The 12678-nt window shown below is 45.7% G+C and overlaps 1 protein-coding gene across 2 annotated transcripts in view; it reads left to right on the top strand.

Moving 5' to 3' along the window:
- Window positions 1–8733, top strand: part of SYT16 (synaptotagmin 16) — a 50286-nt gene extending 41553 nt beyond the window's left edge. For both annotated transcript variants that reach the window (XM_064460970.1, XM_064460969.1), the window contains exon 5: window positions 32–8733. In XM_064460970.1, coding sequence (XP_064317040.1) covers window positions 32–345 — 314 coding nt within the window. In that variant the 3' untranslated portion in view covers window positions 346–8733. The remainder of the gene's footprint in view (window positions 1–31) is intronic.
- Window positions 8734–12678: the final 3945 nt, after the last annotated feature.

Raw genomic sequence — 12678 nt, 5'->3', positions numbered from 1 at the left:
GCCAAACGTTATTTCCTCTTCTTTGTCCTAGACACCTATGGAAAGCTCTGCCTGCTCAACTCTGTGGGCCAGGAGATGTCTCGCTGCAAGACCTCCATCCGTCGAGGACAACCCAACCCCGTCTACAAGGAAACTTTCATCTTCCAGGTTGCCCTCTTCCAGCTCTCCGACGTCACTCTAATGATCTCCATATTCAACAGACGCAGCATGAAGCGCAAAGAGATGATCGGCTGGATTTCTATGGGTCAGAACAGCAGCGGAGAGGAAGAGCAGTGTCATTGGCAGGAAATGAAGGAATCGAAGGGGACACAGGTCTGCAGGTGGCACATGCTGCTGGAGTCCTAGTGGTTACCCGGGCAGCCTGTGGGTCCTGGGGCTATGGGCTGTCTCCCTTGTTCTCAATCAGCAGAAAACAGCTATCCCAATGCAAGCACCATGCTCTGACAGGTCACGTACACTTTAACCCGACCTTTCAGTGTCAGCAGTCATGGGTACAGAAGGTGACAAGGCCTGGGAAGCAAGTTTAGTTCTTGCATTTCCACGTTGTCCTGCATTTTCTATATCCAAATAATTAACACTAGGGAAAAGGAATGGGAAAACCTACAAAATCCTCTTGTGGGTCATTGTCTCGTTCATTTTGTCACAGGCTTAATCATCACAGACTGACTTCGATGCCATTTTCTTGTGGGAAAACTCTCTTCCCTCCCTCCCTTTATTTATATTAATGAAGTTTTGCAAATATTCTTGACACGCAGATCACTCACAGAAAGGCTAACCTGCATGCAGATCACAGTCTCTCCCTTTCATTTTCATGTTTCTAAGTTCTAGAAATAAGTATCTGATACCACTGTAGACTGGATTATATATTATTCAGGCAGCATGGAAAAGCACTCTTGAATTCTCTGTCAACTTTTAAGTGCCTCGACATTACTACTGTTCTTCTGTACTAACAATTAATATTAGGACTAAACATTACCAGTTTTTTTAGTTAGGCATCCTGTGCACTTGTTAGCCTGCATTGCCATAGGTTTACACGGGAGATAACTAGCATCAGTTTTATATTGCAATTAGACAATGCATGTTTAGATGCTTACTTGAAGTTCATGGCTTCTGTCATCACGAATACCAAAAAAGACCAGAACAAGCTGCACATCCACCTTTGTGCCTGAATCACTCTTTTCTGCACCATTGTTTTGCCTATGTGTTACTTTGTTTTTTAAAAGTGAGGTTCGTTCAGAAAAGCATTTCTGTGAGCATTACATGGGAAGGCTTTAGATGTGTCATTTCTCTGCAGTTCTGTTAAGCACAAATCAGTCTGCTGAGGGCTATTCTTCAAATATGCTACCCTATAATATCTCCTCAGGATCTGAAAAGGGACCATTTTGGCATGCTGAGCAGTAGAGGGTGCCAGATCATGTCACCTCATCTTCGGGGCGAGCTCTTTTGTGTGCAAGGGATAGGATCCAGGGGACCCCTATAGAGGGGCTGCTGGCTCTGCTGAACTAACACCAAAGAAGAGTATTAGGTTTCCTGCCTCTAACTGAAAACAATGCACGGAGCAGGCTTGCTGGATGAGGTGATGACACTTTTCTGTAGTTACTTTTCGGACTACATTGTCATTTTCCTTTTTAATCTTTTTTCCTGTCTCTGCGAGTTGAAGTCGTGGAGACGATGGATGGGGGGCACGTCTTAGTCTGCTACTTGACTACTGAAAGTTTGGCAGTTTTTAGCTGTTGTGATACTGTGTGCGACACAGCAGAGGATGTTAATCATCTAGAGTAGTGATGGTACGTAGGCAGTAGGGTGCTGAGATCTTCAAATACTGTCAGCTGCCCAGTCTCCTGTTCCCCACGCTCTCCAGGAGAGGACTGGCATTTCCCCATTCCTGCTGATGACAGCAAGACACGGGAAATATTTTGCTGAAAAGGTTTGTCTGTACTGAATCACTTCATGTTTTGTTTTTGTCATTTACTGAGACGTGGCACCAAATTCTGCCTCCTACTGCACCACAGTCATCTCCTTCCCTTCAACGGTGCTGTTGAAATCTAACTAGTGCAGATTGTGGCACTGGCTGTTTGACCAAAATTGAACCTCGGTGCTGGTTTGCATCACATCCAGACTAGCCAGACCCTGCGGGGCAGTGGTGTGAACACACAGGTTATCATTTGGTGTGATACGCACAGGTTTTGTCTGTCCTCGCGAGGCAGACAGAACAATCTGCATGTAGAAGAGCTTCTGGTACAGGTGACACCAATTATTCTACAGGCCGTGGTTTTATATATTCTTCTCACTTAACTGTCTGAGCATCATTTTTCTGCTGAGACTGGTGGGTTTCCTATGCAGGAGAGTTGTCCTCCACTGCCTAGATAAGCTGGCGTAATATCTGCTTTGCACTACGGGGGCTTTGTATCACAAAGCAGGATCTAACCCAAATACAGCTCAGCAAACAAATACATTTTTGTCTGTGCTGTTAATGCTGGTGTAGTGCCAATGCGAGAGAAAATGAGCATTTGAGTGGTAACCAGCAGAATAGAAATGCTTTTATATTATGTACTTTTCTTCTGGGAAAGAAGCAGAGGAAACAGCTCAATTCAAAAGGTGCATTTGCTGATTTTAGTTGTTTTCCAATCTCTGCATCTTTTTTCCTGAACTGCGTAAAATGTATATACAAGTGTTTACAAGTAATTTTGTTATCTGGGATGTGTACATATAATAAACTTTTTGAGATTCTCTTCATAACTTCTTGAACTGCAAAGTGTTGCTTATGCTTAAAGATTAGCTAAGGGAAAAGTATAAGTTGATAATATGTTTCAGCAGTGAACTGGAGATAACCCAGATTTATAATAGTGTGATTAAAAAAAATTCTTGGAAAAGATCATTTTACAAAGCAATGAAGTGAACTGGTTTTGGACTTTCATGGCGTTTTCACATCAAGGTCTTTTCTGAAGATACAGTCATTAAGGGAATTGAATTTTAATACATAATTTCAGTGTAGAGTATTGGGAGTCAGAGGAAAGCAAGTGAAAACAGCGTAGTTAGAGTAAATGAATATCTGAGCACGTTAAAACTTTTCTCTTAAATGGAAGCAGGTTGCTGCATCCTTGCATCAACATTTTGGCCTGATGTTTTACCAGGAAAATTTGGAGGGAAGGGAAAAAGGCTGAGGGAAGGGGACCACTGGGTTTTTGGAGCTGCTGCTAAACCTGTTGGCACATCTGTGCCTTGAGCAGTGCATTTGTGGGGCTCATTAAGTTCCTGCTGAAGCAATGGAGGAACTTAGGGATCTTGGGATGAACACAGTGCTGGGGGTGCTCATGCTTGCTAGCTGTATTTTGGAATTTGTGTTGCTTTTGTAATTTGTTTTTCTTTTTGGTGTTGACTGTCTGTGAAATGAAGGCTTTGCAGCAGCTCCCCCGTATTCCAGAGCTCCTGTAATTCTTCCCATTGACAGATTGAATTAGTCATTGCTAATATTGATACAGGCTGGTCTTGTGCTCATGGTCTTTCTTATGTAAATACCACTGCCCTTTCAGTCAATGCTTTAACTCCTTGTTTCTTTTGGAAGTGGCTGACAAGCCTAAATTTCTGGAAAGTTTTCTATTCCTTGGGAACCTTGACTCACACTTGGCTCTCAGTTGGTGGTGGTCAGTAGACTTGGGGTCCTGTGCTCTGCTGGCCTCCATCCATGGGGGTGCTGGTGCTGATGCCCAACCTCTGCTTCCATGGGGCTCCAGGAGGGGACAAGAGTCGTGGGACATTCAGCAAGTGGGAAGGCAACAGCTGACCTGGTTCTGGGAATGCTTGGGTGCTTGCAAGTCCTAATGCTCGGAGGTTTCCTAATGCACTCATGTTTTCTAAGATAATTCTGCCTATTTTGACACCACTGTCTGGAATCCCCGTGTAGCTTATTTGAATTTTCTTCTCTTGGGGGAAAAAAAAAGCCTGAAAACCCACAAAACCATTGTGTGGGAAGGAACTAACTGCACTGGCATAAGCCCAGAATATTGTGGGCAAGTGCTCTGGATACATCTCTGTATCTTGAACAGCGTAATTCAGCTAGCTGCAGTCTGTTCCTTCCTTGGTCTCTCTCCAGCCAGCACGCCCCTGTCCTGCTAGGCTTTGTGCCGTTATGTTATTTTTTGTTTTTAATGTGTATTGACAACAGAACAGAATGATCTCACCACGTTTATATTCCCTGTAATAATGCTGACTTTCAACTGATGCCCACAGAACTGAGTACCTCTTTTAGCCCACTGAGCTACAGCTATAGCTTACTGAAGTGCCCGTTTGTAAAGGCTTTATCTGGACGATTTGCTACTTTGTTTGATTTGTTTGGGTTTCCTTTTTACCGGTGTCTTTAATTACCTGGACCCTGCTGTGGCCTGCTCGCTCCCGTCGCCCTGGCTTGTCTGTGATTGCCTTCCAGTGTAACGTGGGGTGTGTAGCTCCTGGGGCACAGGGACAATACCTGGATATATTTTTAGTAGCTGCAGATCCAGAGAAGTTATTTGGTGCTTTACATAGTCGACTGATCTTCAGTCATGAATGTCTTTAGGTGTTTTTGGACGCACAGAACCAAAGGCTGCCAGCTGCTATTGATCATTTCTCCAGCATAAAGCCTGAGGTGGCAGCTTGGCAGAGGAGCAGGCATTTCCTCTGGTGGCAGTTCATTTTCTCCTTCAGTTGAGGCTGGCGATGACCTTGGAGCTAGTGTGCCTGCAGAGCTTTCTTTCCACTCCCATATTTATTGTCATCTTTAATCTGTATGATCACTGCACTTCATCTCTCTGCCTCTCAGCTCTCTTCTGCCCTTCAGCACAAAAGGTGGACAGAAGGACTGAGCAAAGAATATGGCCCTCCCTATCGTGTTATCCCCGGCGCAAGGGGAGCCGACTCCTGGAGGGGTCGTCTTAAGGTTACGATGCTCATTATCAGGACCTTGCCTCCACGATCTCTAGTCTGCTTGTGGAGTTCGAAGCTTGTTGGTTGGGCTGTGATACTTTAAAAATGACAAAGTAGTGACAGCGGTTCACGTCAATGTGGACCAAGTTAATGAGAGAGGAAACAACCTGTTCTCTGTTTTCTTCCTTTTTTTCATAAGCATTGTGCTCTGTAAAAGGACAACAGATCCTGAAGGAATTAGTATGCAGGAGCATCCGCTTTCCATTTAAAACGTACTAAGTGTGGTGTTCGTAACTATGGTTTGGGGGGGAAAAAAAGCAGCCAGGGTTTGTAGAAGAGCTCACACTTTGAATGAGGCAGGTTTTTCCCTTCAGCATGTGCTACCCAGGCAAATACATTCTCATACCCCAGGCAGTGATGCTGGCTCCCAGCTGATCTGCTTCTGTGATGAAAGCAGCCAGAAGCTGACAGATCCTAAAGCTTGGAAAGACATACAGGATAATTCAGCATAGCTGGTTTGGGTGTTTATTTGGAATCTGGTGCAGATTTAACAAGCTGTCGTGCGAGAAATGAAAACCCCAAGCAGTGGCCGGGAAGGAGGTGGGGAGGGAAGGCTCTTGGTGCGCTTCTGCTGCTGTAGAGCTGGGAGTTTGCTCACTCTGTGCTCCAGAAAGCAGCACAGCCGGGCTGCAGTGGCATCAAGCCTGAGCTGAAACCCAGTTTCTCTGCATGATTCCTTAGCTCCAGATCTGGTGAAGACATAAAGCTTTTTTGGTTTTGTTTTTTTTCTTTTCAGTGCAGAATGAGCTCGTGTCTTCCTGCAGCCTACGCTGTAGGCCTTAAGAAATGAATGTGTAAATATTTTGTCTCTCACAGCAGCCCAAGGTCATCTTTCTGGAACAGCAAACAGGCACAGAATCCAAAGAAGATCAGTCTGTCATGTGAGTAAGGTTAGCATCTGCACTTACAAAATGACAAAGGCTATTAATCCTCATGCTGTAATCCCCAAGCTGTTTGCCAGCTGGCAGCAGGAAGATGTTCCCGCTCAACCCACACAGCTCTCCATGTTTTTTCACCTTTATGAAGCAGATATAGGTCAATACTGTAGCCTGGATAAAGAACTTGGTAGATACCATTTATCTCTTCTAGCATTACATTCTCTCTCTTCTCCACACAAGCCACCTGTACAGACAAGGGTGGAAGAGGAGACCTGCGGGCTGGGCTTTCCCTGTGGTGCTCCCCCAAATTAGAAGGCTGAAGGTGAGATTTTTTCCCCCCCTCTCTGCTCCTGAGTTTCTCATGGGGGAATAAATTTTGAGATCTTGCTGCAGAGCTGAACAGCCCGAGCTGTCTCTAGACTCTGTCACTAGAGAGGTCCTTACACACAGAGCAAGGAAAACCCAGTGCTTGTATAAGGCACATACAAGCCCAGTGTTGAGACATTTTTAATCCTAATTTGGGAACCTGCATGGGATTTGGGTATTGCCTGTCACAGGGACATAAAACCCGAATCCTACAAGGTGCCACTGATGAAGGAAGTCTTTGCTGCTTGACAGCAATGCAGGTGGGCTCTGGTACTCTGTGGTCTTGCACAACAAAACACTGTACGTGCTGCATCCTGTGAGTGTTAGGCAGCTGAGGCTGGGAAAGGTTGAAGAAGAAACCTAAAAGCCAGATGGGAGCTATGAAGCTCCATTCAGACCTGTTAGTTGCTCATCTCTTTAGGAAATTGGAAACCAGATTGTTGGGTTTTCTTAACAAAAGTAGTTTAACAGAAATCGCATCTCCTGGGGCAGCTGCAGGTGCAAGGAAGTGAGGACATCACCTCCTGGCTCTTGAGTTTCCTCCTGACTGTAATGAGTGACCGTCAAACAGATACCAAATACTCTGGAGGTGTCTATCCCCTGATCTCATTGAGTAACGAGATGAAATGCTGATCTTGGCCATGGGCGAAGAATGAGAAGGATTCAGACAAAAGCTGAATTCTTTCCTGAGTCCCACGACCATTAATTAACCTTGACCTCCAGGGAAGGCATTTTATTGTGCCAAATACTTCCCTCTCCCTTAATTTCTCAGACTTAGGGGAACTTCACAATTTTTTCTCCTCATTAGCAGCTGGGAAAACTCATATAATTTTGCCAGCTTTCCTCATCCTTGTTGTGTCTCGTTAACACTTTCCAGGTGCTTTTCCGTCACACTGTCTCCATCATCGCATTTCCCATCCTCTCATTAATATCTGTAGAGATCTGCTCCAAGTCAGGTCCATGCCTGGTAGCAATATTTTATGTCCGTGGTGCTCAGGATAAAACCTGTCCTCTGATCTCTTGCTGTCACTATGTGGCATCTCAAGCACAAGTTTTCCAATTAAACCAGTATCACATCTCTCCCGTAGTCCTCTGCTGGCACTGCTGTGGTTTTTGTCTTGCTGGGCCATGTTCTCAGCTGTAACTTCATTGGCTTTTTCCCAGCAGAGAGTTTTGTTTGTCAAGATGAGTAAATGAAGTAATCATTTGGTAGACTTAGCATTTAAATATACTGTGTGGCATTTATACTGGTGTATATATTAAAATGTGTTTTGTGGTAGAGTGCCCCCAGGCATTTTGCATGAAGCACAGCTCAATGTATATTTGACTGTTTATTTAAATATACTGTATATAATAAGTTATTTTAAGTGTGTATTGGCTTCTTTCCCGACTGGAACGATATACCATTTCTGGCAGGTGCAGGTTTTGTTGACTCGCTGCTGCTCTCACGGCTGGACACTGGCGATGCAGCGGCTGAGGTGTGTGCATGCATCTCCTCTTCCCTCCGCACACCCCGTGACACGGTAGTCCTTCCCCTCCACTGGCTATGCAGGTGGACACCCATCGCTGCCGGAGTGTGTTGCCACAGGACAGCGTTGTAAGCCCTCTTACTGCATCTCCCTCCTGGTGTGTAGCAGAATAATCTCCCTGTAAGATTTTTTTTCTATCATTGCCGTGATATACTCAGCACAGACCATGGGCAGGTAGCGAGCCAGCTGGTATTTGGAGTAATTCGGCCCTGTGGCTGAGGGGGAGCGATAGAGATCTCAGCTCTCCTTTCTCAACCTGAGATGGACAAGCACAAAACTTATCCATAAATCGATCACTTCAAATAATAACAATACAGACAAATGAATAAGGATGCCAGGTCCCTAACTTCTGTTGGTGCAAAAGCAAGTATTCTAGAGCTTTAATTTATTGCTGTATTATTTTTTATGATAAATAAATCTATAAAAGGAGAGTTGTTCATACTGTGAAGGTTATAAGAAACAAATTCATATACCCTTTTCACTTTTGTAAAGTTCAAAGATTTGCACTGAATAGTGTACCTTCAATCTACTTAATAAATGACTGGTATTGACTGGTGAGTTCACCGGAATGATATGAGCATCACTTCACTTGCTGCGTGTGTGATCGAAAGAGATATCTGAAGTGCAAAACTGTGATAAAAAAGATGAAAAATATGATGAAAAGATGTTTGGATATTCAACAGGAAGAGTGGTACGGGTTTATTCTTAGCTTTTCATGTACTTGACAATGAAACATTTTTATTCTACTTAAGTGCTAACTTGCATGATCATACAATATATTGCCTCTCGCTAATTATATGCTGCGTTAGGAATACTAATGTCTAGATGATATCTGACGGGAAAAAAAGCATTAAACTCAGCTTCTGTAGAATTGTGTGCTGAAATTATCCACACACACATACAACCATCCACACCTTAGAAACGGTCTTATTTTGTTATGGTGAATGCTGTTGTTACAGGTTTTTATGAATAAAATAGAAGCAGATGGCTCATGTAGACATGCAAAGCTGGTGTATCTTCCTTTTTGTTTGCCTTGTGGCAAAACGGAGTGAATATGCATCTAGGAGAGGTGGACGTGTTTTGTTCAGAATAAGGATGCGGGTGTCCGGTGCATAATGCATAACTGGGAGGAGTGGGAAATATCCCCTGCCTTGGTCTCCCTGTCCATCCGCACTGACAGAGGGGCCTGCGGCAGCAGGCAGAGGCTGCTGAGGGGCTTTGGGGGACTGAAGAGGTTCCCATGTCCTGCTGTATCTCTGCCTCCTCACTCAGTATACCACCTTTCAGCCAGCTCTATGTGGGGAAGGAAAAGTGCTGGCTATGCGTTTGATATCTAGTGTTCCCCATCTCTCATCCAGCCCCTGGCAGGAGCTGGGGGTGCAGCCCCTCGCCCCAAACTCTGTGGCGGTCCCTCAGCCGTAATTTCTTCTATACGTCCATGGATGTGTTGGTACCGGCACCAGGGCATGTGGAGGTCTGTGTCAACAGTGTGTCTCCTGTGTGTAGATACCAGCTTTGTTGACATCCTGGCCGTGTGAATGGGACACGGAGGGATGCCCCCGTAGCAGTTGGGGTGGCCGCAGGGTAGATGCATCTTGCCTTGGAAACAGGTAAGAGCTCAGGCGCTGGGCTGGAGGGCTGAAATAGGGCTGACAGGGCACCAGGCACATCACTGCAGTGGTGAGGGGCATGTCTTTATCTGGTGCACATACCTTTGGTAGTCATGTGCTGGACCAGGCTTCCTAGGGAGGTGGTTGATGCCCCAAGCCTGTCAGTGTTTAAGAGGCATTTGGACAATTGTTAAGTTGTTGGACAGTTGTTAAGACAACATGCTTTAACTTGGGCAGCCCTGAAGTGGTCAGGGCTTCCTCTTTTATCCTTTTTCCTTTCCCCTTTCCTTTTTCCATTTTTCCTTCCCCCTTTCCTTCCCCCTTTCCTTCCCCCTTTCCTTCCCCCTTTCCTTCCCCCTTTCCTTCCCCCTTTCCTTCCCCCTTTCCTTCCCCCTTTCCTTCCCCCTTTCCTTCCCCCTTTCCTTCCCCCTTTCTTCCCCCTTTCTTCCCCCTTTTCTTCCCCCTTTCCTTCCCCCTTTCCTTCTCCCTTCCCTCCCCACGTGGTATACTTCTGCCAGGTCGCAGTTGTAATCCATGCCTACATTAAGACAGAGAAATACAGAAACTAAAAAAATTTCCAAATCGGTGATTTTGAACTGGGGGTAGTTTGTTCCTCTCAGAATAGCAGTGCTGTCTTTGAGGGAGACATGAGAAACCACAATTCCTGAATCCCTGCTGGCATCTGCAGGGCTGGCTTTCCAGGACCAGACCAGAAATAGAGTTTCTTTTTCTGGCGATGGTTGGTAGCTTCAGTCCCTGGAAGCCTCAGCAACGGCAGCTGGTACAAGCCACGTCTGGGTACACGGAAAACCCAGCCCAGAGCCCTTCATCTGAAAGATAGTGGGGAAATGGGGTACACTGGGAGACTCAGAGAGACACGAGGGAGTTCAGAACAACTTGCCCTACTTGGTGCAAATTGGTGATGAAAAATGTCTTTTCCTAAAGACTAACATTGGTGAGATGACCAGGCTCAGCTGAGAGGGGAGGCGGTGGGGGAGTGCTGGTGAAACTTTGCATTTTTGGAGATCTCAGCATCAGGGCTGGCTGCGGAGGAGGGACTGGGAGTTTGCTCTGGGCTGCAGCCAGCTCCCCCGGCAGCTCCTTGTGGCGCAGAGGGGAATCTGCACAACCAGACACCGTCTGCGAGGTGCTCTGGGGTTTGGGAGCTCGGGTGGGTGCTGTTGCCGAGGCAGTGGCATGGCCCGAGTCAGTACTGGGGCCACACTTTCCTGGCCTGATTAGTCGTGACACCGTTTCACCCCATGCATTTTTCTGGAAACCACTTAAAATTCACCCTGCCCATCGCCTGGCCTCAATTCCCCCACCCACTCCACGCTATTTCTCCCATGTAAATAAAATCCTAAGGGGTGCCAGTAATTACTCTAAAGGACTTGGGCACCACTGGGGAGACTGTACTTGCTTTGCTGTTCCCACAGCCTCATGATGCCCTGTGGGGTGTCCTCAGCCGCCGTATGCTGACAGAGTAGCTTGCAGTACAATTGCAATGGGTGGGTTTTCTCAGACTGATCACCAGCATGGGGCAAACGAAACTGGGATTTGTTTTATTCCTCCGGGCAGACTTGCCTGTATCCCCATGCAAGCTCGGCACATGCTACGGTGAAGCTGCTGGCATTGAACTCAGGGAAAGGGCCATATGTATTGGTGCCAAGATTTGGCCAGCTTGGCCTAAATGACTGGTCTGAGGCCACCCGTAAAATTGTTGGTAAAATACTCAGGCTTTCTGTGTGCGCGGTGTACAACACCACCGTGCAAATACGATGGTGGGCGTAGCAATCCACTTGTTACTGCTCTTGCTGGGAAGCCCGCTATTCAGCACAAGCACGTGTGGGTCTTGCCGGGCTCCCCGGGGGTTCTTGGCTGTGTTTTGGTTTATTGTTGTGATTATCTTGTTCTAGCTACATTTTAATTCCTTGCTCAGAGCAGCTTCATTCCTTGGCGAAGCACCAAGTATTGTTTTGCCAAGACATCCCTGATGTCATCCTAATTTTGACCAGTTGGAAAAGTCACATTTTTAATGTTCGGAAACTAAGTTTTGAATTTCAACGAAAGAGTGATATCATTTTTCATGAGAGGGTGAAAGCATTCCCACTTCTCAATCAGCTCAGTGGAGGCTAAAGAAGCTGAGCTGTCTGCCATCTGTCTTCTCGCCAGTCTCTCCCCCACCATCATAATTTTTTAACAGGTTGGCCAATTTCATTCACACTTGAAAGAAGGGCAACTCTCTCAAAGACAATTATGCTTCTATAAATTTTGTCAGCTGGCAGAGGGTCATTTACAGAGGGGCAAAAACAAGTAGGTTTGATGGCCAGGGGTCAGTCAGCTGGTCCATCCTGATGGCGTGCAGCTCCAGAGTAGCCACAGTGTGTGCTGCCTCTTGGGCTGTCTCTGGTTGAGCTGGAGGTGTCCAGGGGGGCGTGGTGGAATTTGGTTGTTGGTGATAGGGGATAAAGAGCACAAATGTGTAGGAAAACAGGCTTCATTAGTTCTGCTCTTCCCCAGCTTGTTTCTGACATTTTCTGAAGTTTTTTTTAAATGCAATAAGGTCACAAAAAATTAACAGGTTTTAAAATACTGACAACTTGTGTCATACAAGGAATTGGAAGAGAAAGCAGAATAGAGTTGTAGTACAGGAGAATCAGAAGGAGAAAGAGCTGGTCTTTTAGGATGAAATGCAGAGGCCGCATTTAGACGCAGGCAGGATTAGCCTCCCAAGTCATCCAGTCCCGCCGAGGTTGGTCATCCGCTGGGAGGCGTGAACAGGGTTCAGAAACTGGAGCTACTTGTCTCCATTTGCTGTGACAAGCTGACAGCTGGGGAAGGCTTTGAAGGGTCTATGTCTGTCGGAGGCAGGTGAGTGGGCCAGGCCAGGGATAAAAATTGGTCCAGGATGTAACTCCTCACACCTGAAACTGCCTGGTGGTTCAGGTACGAATGCTAAACATTTCAGGTACGTTTTATCTTTTGAAAATGCCGTCTGCGTGCTGTGTTTAGAAATACAGCATGTGTGTAGGTAAATGCTGCCTGGGAGCGCTGGTGCTTTTATACACACATCTTCTGAATGTTTGGTGCTTAAATTCAAAAGGGCACATTAATTTAATTCATTTTTCTTTAACAGTTGGCTTGAGGAGATGTAACTGCTTTGAAATGAAAGAACTGATTTTTTCTAATTCTGTGAGGCAGTTGAAGTAAAGTAAATGCTAATGTTCTGGGTTTGTATATTCCCAATTGCTCTAAACCATTTAAAAACGTATATTTATTATAGCACTGACTATGCTAGGCAATCTTGCTTCCAAAAGACTTAAAAAAAAGAGA

Source organism: Phalacrocorax carbo, chromosome 9 (genome assembly GCF_963921805.1).
Source record: "Phalacrocorax carbo chromosome 9, bPhaCar2.1, whole genome shotgun sequence".
Taxonomy (NCBI): domain Eukaryota; kingdom Metazoa; phylum Chordata; class Aves; order Suliformes; family Phalacrocoracidae; genus Phalacrocorax; species Phalacrocorax carbo.
The sequence above is the reverse complement of the archived record's forward strand: the minus strand, read 5'-3'. Positions and strand labels throughout refer to the sequence as shown.